This window comes from Raphanus sativus, chromosome 2, assembly GCF_000801105.2.
Source record: "Raphanus sativus cultivar WK10039 chromosome 2, ASM80110v3, whole genome shotgun sequence".
NCBI classification, from domain to species: Eukaryota; Viridiplantae; Streptophyta; class Magnoliopsida; order Brassicales; family Brassicaceae; genus Raphanus; species Raphanus sativus.
The window spans coordinates 12,589,513-12,600,234 of NC_079512.1; the positions used below are offsets into that span (position 1 = coordinate 12,589,513).

The 10,722-nt window shown below is 31.2% G+C and overlaps 1 protein-coding gene across 1 annotated transcript; it reads right to left on the reverse strand.

Moving 5' to 3' along the window:
* Window positions 1-293: 293 nt before the first annotated feature.
* On the reverse strand, window positions 294-1,185 carry LOC108835885 (uncharacterized). Its single transcript, XM_018609108.2, has 3 exons — window positions 820-1,185; window positions 520-738; window positions 294-305 (listed from the first exon to the last, which is right to left on the reverse strand). Exons 1-3 carry the CDS (start codon window positions 1,183-1,185, stop codon window positions 294-296), a joined length of 597 nt encoding a protein of 198 aa, XP_018464610.2.
* Between the last annotated feature and the right edge of the window lie 9,537 nt (window positions 1,186-10,722).

Sequence of the window (10,722 nt, forward strand, 5' to 3'; positions counted from 1 at the left end):
GAACAGTTGATCTCAAGGAGTTTGGGCTGTGCTGACATCAATACTATTAAAAGGGAAAGAGTTTTAAAAAATCTACTTAAATAAGTTTTTTAGACCTATTCATTAACCTTTTTCAATAAGACTAGCTAAATAATCTTTATAAACATCTCCTAATATCATTCCTATATGTACGCTTCTTATTTGGAACTAGATATGGACCAGTGCGATGTTTTAATTCAGGAACACATAAAAAGAATGGAAATATTTTTCTCACGTTAAATCTTGGATATTTTTTCTTTACTTTAAACTTCCATTTATTCAATAACCTGAAAATTTACAAAAACAAGAATCCAAAAAAAGAAAATAACCTATTTCCCCACGGGATTATAGCTCAGACAGCCTAGGTCAAACACGACCTGCTAGATGAGTAAGAGCCAAAGCTATTTAAGAAAAGGGTTCAAACCAAGTAGAAAGATAGGAGAGTGTGGTAGGAAGGTTTCTCTGCTGCCGGGAGAGAATAGCGAGTTTGCTTCTAATAACCAGCTGAATCTCAGCGATGATAGAAGAGGCAGGCCGGTTCACGTTGGAGTGGATTCTAGTATTCCTCTCTTTCCATATACCATATAGGGTAGCTTGAAAGGCGAGTTTGGCTATGAGGTTTACATTCTTGTTTCTGGTAGGTGCTTTCAACCATCCTATAGCATCATCCAGTAAGTTTGGAGGAACTAGATGAAGCCTAGATAAGAAGAAAGACCAGACCTGAGATGCAAAAGAGCAATCAAAAAACAGGTGTTGCCGAGTTTCGTTATGTCCTGAACATAACACACAGTCCACCGAGACCTGAGGGTTCCAATAGTGCATCCGTTCCTTCGTGGAAAGGCGGTTAAGCTTCGTCAGCCAAGTAATAAATGTGTGCTTCTGTATTGCACCCTTAAACCAGACCGATTGATGCCAATCAACTTCAGGGTGGGTATTATACAGATGCTCCCAAGTATCAGCAGAGGAGAACGATGGCTTTGGCGTGTTGGCCCCAATTTTCCACTTGTACTCATCCTCTTCCTCAGACTGTGATATCGGTAATGGATCTGGTAGGCTTTCCTTGAGCAAAGTTATGATACGGTTCCGGCTTCTCGACGTAGACAACCACCATGATCCATTAACCAGTGCCTCAGATACGGTTGCACTACGCTGTAGACCTGAAGTCATTGGTCCCAGATCTCCAACCAACGATATTAAGGGCCCAAGACCTGTCCAATTGTCTTCCCAAAAACTTGCCGATATACCTGACGCAACTTCACATATCACAAACTGTCTAGCAATACCTCTAAGCTTACACAAGCTCTGCCAAATCCAACTGTCTGATCTACTAGGATCCAAAGTCCAAAAATTCTCTGTTCGAATAATTTTCAGTATATATTGGTGACATTTTAATAACAATAATCTGTTTTCTTACATAATTTTTGATTGATATTCTATTCAATAATAATGGTGTTTTAAATAATACATTGATAATTTTATTTTTTAATAAATACTTCACTTTTTATTATTTTTCAAAATAATATTAGCTATAGTTAATTGAAATATATAGAACTGTGAACTCTCTATATTGTTTATATTGTGTAAGACAAACTAAAAACGACACAATTAAAAATATTAATATTACATAACACCAGTCAATATGTTTTATTGATAGTCAGCTAAATATCGAATATATTTCTAGATAAAACATCAAATTTATTTACTTTAACATTCATGGTGTGACTTTAACATCTTTTTCTATATACAATATTTTGTAAAACACTATTGTCGCTATATTTTAAAAATTTGAAGTTCTCCAGTTGTAGTGACTCTTGATAGTGCGACATATAATTGTAAGACTTGACTTGAAAAATAGACCAATTTTTTAAACTTTGACCTTAACTTTGGTTGATAGTCATTTCATAGAACACTCTTATAGAAAATTGAAGTCTTTTCATTTTGAAAGGTCATCTTGCATACGTCGGTATGAGACTTATTCTAGGAATACAAATCTGTTTTTCCACATAACTTCCGGTTAGGATTTAGGCTTCAATATTCATGTTGTATAGGCGAGTTATTCATAAAATTATTCTATTGGAAAGTCTTCCTTTTTGATTTAAATTCCTTAATAGCATGACCTACAACAATCCATTGGAAAGTCGTTCTCTTTGATTTAAATTTCATAGTAGCATGATCTACAACAACATAACCAATTTTTATATATTGATAAGAATAAACACACATAATCATAATCACATATAAGCATAATAGTCACATTAACTTAGTCACAATAGCATAACAGCTGGAAAAAATATCCGTAAATTTTGATTTTATCTGTTTCGATTTGAACCGAAATTCCAAATATATGTAACTCTACGAAGCAAAGAAAATACTTATATGCAATATCTGTAAGAAACAAAGCAAATCACAAAATACTAATATTATTAAGAATGAATATCTGATCTGATCCGTTATATGAATACATATACATGTATGTAAAGACGTATATATATATATATATATATATAATTTATATAAATATTATATTGTATATAAGTTTTATAGTACTTTTTAATAAACTTATTAAGTTATTTATTAGAATTTTAAAAGTAATAAATTTTTATTTTTCTAATCTAATGTTATTATTATTTTATCTTATTTTTGGAATTTATGATTTATTTACTAATTTTAGTTTATTTTGCGGATCGAATAGGATATCCGGTCGAAAATCTAAAATTATCTGAATATCCGGAGCACCGAATATCCGTGTGGCTACAGATCGAATTGGATCAAATAATTTATTATTATAACAAAATGGATCGGATCAGAATATCTCCAAAAATCCGGATATCCGATTCATGTTCACCACTACATCTATATGTACAAACGGCTAAGTATAATTGTAACAATAACTAATGTATAACAGCATGACAATTATATTCTTTTTGAAAAAAGTTCAACATCAGTTTAATGTGAAGAAAGATCAGGATATCTAGTTATTTCCTCATGTGACACCAAAAAGAAAGATAACACGCGAAGATGTGAAAGAACATGCAAGAAAACTCACCTGATATTTTTCTTGCTCAATCCTGCAAAATTTACTTTTTAAAACACAAATTGTTTTTATTATCTTCCTATATATTTTATTAATCATAATATATTTTAAAAAATTTCAAAATTTTATAAGGAAAATTAATATCAAATAATCTTTTACAATTATCTTTTTTGGATTTTGGAAAAAGAAAATTAGTATTAAATAAATTATTTTACAAACTTCTCTTCTTTAAGATTTGTAAGAAGGAAATTTTCTTAATATTACTATTAAATAATTTTTAAAATTAAATTTTACAATTAAATATTTTTTAAAATTAAATTTTACTATTAAATTTACGAAAATTGTTTCTTCAATTTCTTTTAATTTTATTAGTATATATATTTTTAAGCATGAGATATTCTAACACAACTTCAAAATATTAAAAGAAAAATTACTATCAAATAATATTTCTAAAATAATATTATTAAGTAATTTTTAAATTTTCTTTTTTACTATTAAATTATTTCAAAATTCGTTTTTTTAAAATTTTTCTTAGTATATATTGTTTTAATCATGATATATTCTAAAACATGTCGCATTATTAAAAAAAGAAATTACTATTAAATAATATTTTGTTTAAGATTTTTAAAATGGAAATTTACTATATAATTAATTTCACCAAAATCGTTTTTATTATCTTATATATTTATTTTAAATTATGAAGTAGTTTAACACATATCAAAATTTTAAATATATAACTGTCATGTGTCACAATCATGTTAATTAATAACTTTGAAGAACCAAGTTTCCTATTAAGTAATTTTAGAATATTATTAAGTATTTTAAAAAATTTCTTTTTTACTATTAAATCAATTTTAAAATTAATTTATTTCAAAATTCGTTTTTTGTTATCTTAGTACATATATTTATATCATTATAAATTTTAACCTCTTTAAAAATATTAAAAGGAAAATTACTATCAAATAATTATTTGCAACTATGTTTTGTTTAGGATTTTAAAATGGAAAATTACTATTAGATATACTTACGATTACTTTTTTAACAAATTTTTTTTTGTTATTATCTTAATATATATTTTTAATTATAATATAGATTAACACATGTCGCAATCTTAAAAATTTTAATGACACGTGTCGCGGTCATGTTAATTAGTAACTTTGAAGAACCAAACTTTATATAATAAGATATTATTAATAACTTGATTTGGAATATTATTAATATCTTTCAAATATTATAGTAACAAACTAAAAATCTACCATAACTACATAATATGCTTTGATATTATTACCATTATTTTAGTATGTAATATAGTTACCATATAATACACTGCTAATCATGTGAATTATATAGTGTCCTATTCTAATTATAACAGACGGCTAATACATAACCAATACCAGAATTACATGGAGAAATAATCATATAATAATTTTATATATACATCTATAAATAAATAGTGTGAGTACAAACTTCTTTGAACATAAAATGTAGACTCTTATATAAGTAAACTAAAAGTTAAGAGATCCACACTTTCACATTGTTGTGAAGCTTTAGTTCAATATATTCATGTTCATAGATGTCTAATTCTTACATTATTCTAAAAATTATGATACATGAATTATAACTATTTGTAATTATAGTCTGAAACATATCATTTCATACTTGAGGTTAACCTAAATATTATATATCATATAACATGTTATACCATATATTCTTAGATTATATAGTTTCAAGTATTTACAAAGTCAAATTTGATGATAAAAATATTTTAGCAAAACATTTGTTAAAAAATCAAAGATATTACGTTAAATTAGTGTTTATAAAAAATCTATGATAAAAATAGTTATTCGGTATTAGTTTAAAAACTATTAAAATTTTATGAATCTATACTACTAAAATAGCCAAAACACTGTCAAAGAATCTTAAGTTTCATCAAACACAATAAATGTAACTTTTATAAAATGTACACAAAATATAATAAGATAGAATACGCTTAGGCTGGGAAACTGTTTCGTGGAAGCTGCAGCCTCAATGGTGTTGCATGCATTACTGCTGTGGTTCTAGTTGCTGCACTTGTTCTGTTCTATCTGCGACCGTGTTTGGTTTTTACAAGTAGTAGGCTTCGTAATTACAGTCTCAAAGTTGGGATTTGGGGAGCTGTTTAAAACTCACAAGTTTTTTCACTGTTCATAGTTTCTGTGTTGTTTTTTTTTTCATATTGAAAATATTATTTATTTATGGGAAAACTCCATCTATTGCATGCCTCAAAATCCAGACATCAGCCGTACATCCAAAACTCACACAACCGTGTTAGTGTTACGTCCGTCGCCACTTCAAGACGTTTCCTTTAGCCGTCTATTTAAAGCAAAAAATTTAACCTTCATGAGAGGTTCTTTGAATTCTCTGACTAGAATAACCAGAGTATTTTAAAAACAATTAATCTGTTGCAAATGTGATTACTCATCATGGGTACACCTGTCTCACTGTCATCACATATATGGGATTAGTGTCAGTACACATGTCAATATTTTAGTCAATATTATTGACATTATCACCACTGTATAAAAGGGTTTAGTCTTTGTTTCATAGAAGGTCATGGGTGAATAAAAACCTCTTTTCTTTTCATACTTTCCTTTATCACAAAAAGACAAAAGCCACTATCATCTTTATATCTCTCTCCATCGTTTTTCACCATCATTCATCTTCCCTCACAATACAAAACATATATAAATAATAATATATAAAGTAAAAGTATTTTTCTCTCACCTCATATTTCACAACATAATATAATTTCATTCTTCTTTAAATCGAGCAACTTATTGAAAACCGAACCATAATCCCTTTCTTTTTTTCTCTACTTTTTCGATCCACAGGTTGGGTCGCCTTCTTTGCTTTGGTTTCAATTTCCGACATGGAATGTTAGTTTTTGATGTCACAAACAACTACATAAGTCCAATTTGCCTTATAAGCCTAAAACAAAAGTGGTTGTCTCTTGTCCCGTCAGTTTCTTTGTCAGCTCGAATACACACTTTAAATGGTAGACATGGTGAGATGGAGACGTCTTGTGATCATGTGGATGGGAGATTGGTGAACGAGAGTTGCGTGGATGGTGACCAATAGGGAAAACATCACATAGTCCAATGATTGTTCCAATCTATTTGTTTCTAACAACACATGAATTTCGATGTGTAGAAGATGGATGGACATGAGCATCTTGGACAATAGATCTGTGGATACGATAATGGTGGACATGAGATACGTGGACAACAGCTCTGTCGATAGCATGAGAGACATTTTGCGGTGGTAATAAGAAACCATCACATGAGGTTAGATTACGACGATAGTTCTTGGTTAGTCTGCATATGAAAATTAAAAATCAAAACTACAATAAGAGGTATTTTTAAAGTAAAAATCAAACGTGTATATTGAAGGTCTTCATAAAGATTGATGTGAAAGAGAAAAAAGAGTTACAAATGAGAAATAGGATTGAGAGGTCAGAACCCAGCAGAAAGTAAGAAAAGGACAACAATAGACATACACATAGGTGTTCAGCCGCCAGAGAAGGGGATAAAAGTTAAGTCTTCATCAAAGAATCTGATAGAAAGAGAGAAACAGAGATAAAAGGGGAAGAGTTTGGATGGTTTCAGATTTAAGGTTTTGGATTGTACGAGGAAAAGTAGTTAGGACTATATTTCAATATATTTGTTGTTGTTTAAACCTTTATCATTAATTGCAACCAGTAATAAATTTAGTTGCTTTAATATTGCATCATTAAAGAAACATTCCTCTACTTACACAAACAGAGGGGTTATTGATGTCTATAATAATATAACTGTTAACAAAAAGTGTCTCATCTACACAACGTGTCTCTAACCACAACAAAAGACAAAATGTATCTTTTTTAATGTGAGCTTCTCATTTAAAACTCGCTGGTGTTATGTTTTTCGTTTCAACAAGCTCCTCAAACCGATCTCGCCAATATCTATTTTTATCTTCTTTTAGTTGAAATGTTGAATGTTCGTTACTGGTTTCAGTATTTTTTTGTATTGAATCGGGAGAATAATCAAATTTGTGTGTTGTGTTTTGTAGATTAGAAAACCTTTCACGATTTATATCCTCTAATAGTATTGAGATTGCTTAAAGCGTTGAAATCGACTCTCTAGCTCTCTTAAACTTCTCTGTCTTCTCTCTAACTTCTGAAAGTTCTTCTGGGTTCAACATCAGTCAGCTCTGGTGGCTTCCTTAACACTGGAGACGTCCTATCCTCTTACTCTCTTTTATTAGATGTTTCACAAACAGAGATTCTAAAGGGTGAATGCTAAACAATTGATCTGATTGTGATCTTTCTGATATTTATCAGTTCCAGGTCTTTTAGATCCATGGATGGCTCATCTTTGGCTTCTCTTGTTCTGTACTCTCCCATGCATGTATAACATTCAGTGAGATTGATTAGTGGATCTTTCTTAGATCCATGCTCCCTCTCTCCGGTTCCGCTCCATTTCTAGTCTGAGTTTCGAGAATAGATTTGTCTACTACTCTGAGACTGTTTGGAATCTCTTCCTTTTCGGTGTTTCCCTCTTTGTGTTCGTTATCATGTCGACTAAGCCTTTGGTTAAATGCCGGATCTTGAAACCGATGCTCCATTGTGTGTGCTGTTTCACTATAGTAGGAAGATGTTATCAACTTGGTTTTGATAAGTGTATCATCTGTTCTCAGGGTGTTTGGGCTGTGATATTTATTTGCTTAATACCTCTGTTGTTTTAAGGCCAGTTGATTTGTTATTTTTGGTTTCTCTCCCGTTTTAGTTGTTTAGTTTATCTTGTCTCCATTGTTCGGGCTAATGGACTCCGGGAAAGTTAAGCTTCTCCGGAAATCATTGATTTCGGAGCCATCTCTTTGTGCTGCCAGCGGTATTTCCAAATTGTATCTCCTCTCTTGTTTCTCAATGATGAATGAAATTTTTTGTTAAAAAGTATTGAGATTGCTTTTCAACGTTTTCTCCAGCTGAATCTAATTTTAATTGGTAATTGATTAGTTTATTTTGGGTTGTGTCCGAGCAGTTGGCACAAAGATTCATTTTTTGTGTGTAAGCACACGAGTTTATCTTCAGAAATATATTATTAGAGAGGCAAATGAAACATGCTATTTTTCGTGTTGTGCTCGTTGTTGTTTGAGATTCTTCATCATTCAGCTTGTCCTGTTTGGACATGTCCCTTTCTTCAAGATTCTAATCAAACTAGGATGAATAAAGATATAAGAAGCTGGATTTGCAAACATTAATCATTGGAGAATGTCTACGAAGTTGAATCAATCTCATAAGAGACATGGAGAACTTATCCCACTTTCATATCAAGTGATTTCATTTTTTCTTGTTTGGACATATGTGATAGTGCTCAAATTACCCAGTAGAGCTTTTCAACGTACAGCTGTAGTACTTAGGGATCGAATCACGAGGAGCTAGGGAACCAATTAAATAAAATCTACTAATCAATCCTAGGCAAGGTTGGTTTATATGATAGAAATGAAAATAACAATTCCTAAAATGAGCAAGGTAGTTGCTCTAACTAACAATATGATGGGTTGTTTAAATGTGATAAAGAGTGCTAGACATAGGGTTTCTATTCAGGAACGGAGATTATAATCTCTATAAAAGCTTTAACAAGTTGCTTGCATGATACTATAGATCTCAGCCACTTAACATATGTGATGTATCACTGGTTAAAATATCTAGATCTCTGGCCACACCTTTCGCATGATGACACAGAAAAAGAGTCGGTCGATATCCTTTTGAGATATCGAGCGATACACCTTTCACAGCGCCGATCGATTCACCTGTCGGGATATCGATCGACGGCTTCTAGATCTGCCTTGGCGCGAGCCGAATATGACCACAAGGTCTCAAGGAGGAACTGTCGTTCTTCTCAATGGGAGACAGGCAAGCTCAAATGGATAATTCAAGATAATCAAAGATCTTAGTGATCTATGTTCTAGTTAGCTAATCTAAAACAAGCATAGGGTGCAATTCATTTGATGAGTATCACAACTTAGCAATTATAGTTTGGGGCTAATCCCACAAACCTATTTAAACCCTAGATCTAACAAGTAGACTACTCAGACATAGCTAAACAATTCATAACAACATATAGATGAAAGAATTGCATAGATAGAATAAAGTAGAAATACAAAAGGAGATGAGAAATCTCTCTAATCTCTCTCAAACAAATAAAACTCTAGTCTCTCTCTCACACTCTCTGCTTTGAGGGTTGTTAAAAGCTTGTTTCTTTCGAAGGTTCAAGGTTCCCGTCAAAAACACTTAGCAGGAGTATTTAAGCATTTCCATTAGGTTAAAAACTCGTCAGGGGCAATCTCGTAATTTGGTGAAGTCTTGGTGAAGTAGTCGGCTAAACCATTTCGTCCTCGATATCGATCGACAACACTGAATGTGTATCGATCGATTATAATCTTCTAGTACGCGGATCTTCTCAGCTACATCGATCGACAACTCAAGATGAGTATCGATCGATTATAATCGCAATGTTGACTTCCGACTTAGTCTTGAATGGTCAACTCGGGTGTATCATCTCTTGCACTCCAAAATGCTCCAAAAACATCACTTTCTCACAAAATGCTCCTGAACCTGAAAACATATCTAACAGGCTAGAAAACAGATTAAATATATAATAAAATACTAGTATACCATGGTTAAAAACGGGTAAAATCCATGGTATATCAATATGAAACTTTCTTAAAGACTCTAATAGAACCAGGATGAATCAAGAAGTAAGAAACAAGATTTTAAAACTTCAATTAGTGGAGAATAATCAATCTCATAGGAGTTATGATCAATAAGTTATCTCATTTCTATTCAAGTGATTCGAGCTTGTCATGTTTGGACATATGACACTTTCTAAAAGATTCTGATCAAACCAGGATGAATAAAGATGTAAGAAGCATGGATTTGGAAACATTAATCAGTGGAGAATCACTAAAAGTTTAATCAATCTCATAGGATTTATGTTGAAAAATTTATCCCAGTTTCTAATCATGTGATTCCAGTTTGGACACATATAACTTTCTTAAAGATTCTATTCAAATCAGGATAAATCAAGATGTAAAAGGCTTTATGTGGAAACATTAATCAGTGGAGAATCATCACAAAGGTTAATCAACCTCACACGAGTTATAATGAAGAAGTTATCTAACTTTCATATGAAATGATTTAATTTTGTCTTGTTTGGACATATGTATGTCATTTTCTTTCAGATTATATCAAACCAGGATGAATCAAGAAGTATGAAACAAGATTTTTTTAACACTAATCAGTGGAGAATCACCAAAATTTGAATCAATATCGAAGAATTTACGATGAATAAGTTATCTCACTTTCTAATCAAGTGATTCCAGCTAGTCTTGTTTGGACATATGACACTTTCTTAATGATTCAAATCAAATCAGGATGAATTAAAATGTAAGAAATAAGATTTTTAAACATTAATAATTTGAGAATACCCACAAAGTTGATATTGATTCATCCTGATTTGATTTGAATCATTATTTATTTGATTCCAACTTCTCTTGGTTGAACCTATAACAATTTCTTCATGATTCGAATTAAACCATGATGAATCAAGATGTAAGAAGCTTAATTTGGAAACATTAATCGATGGAGAATC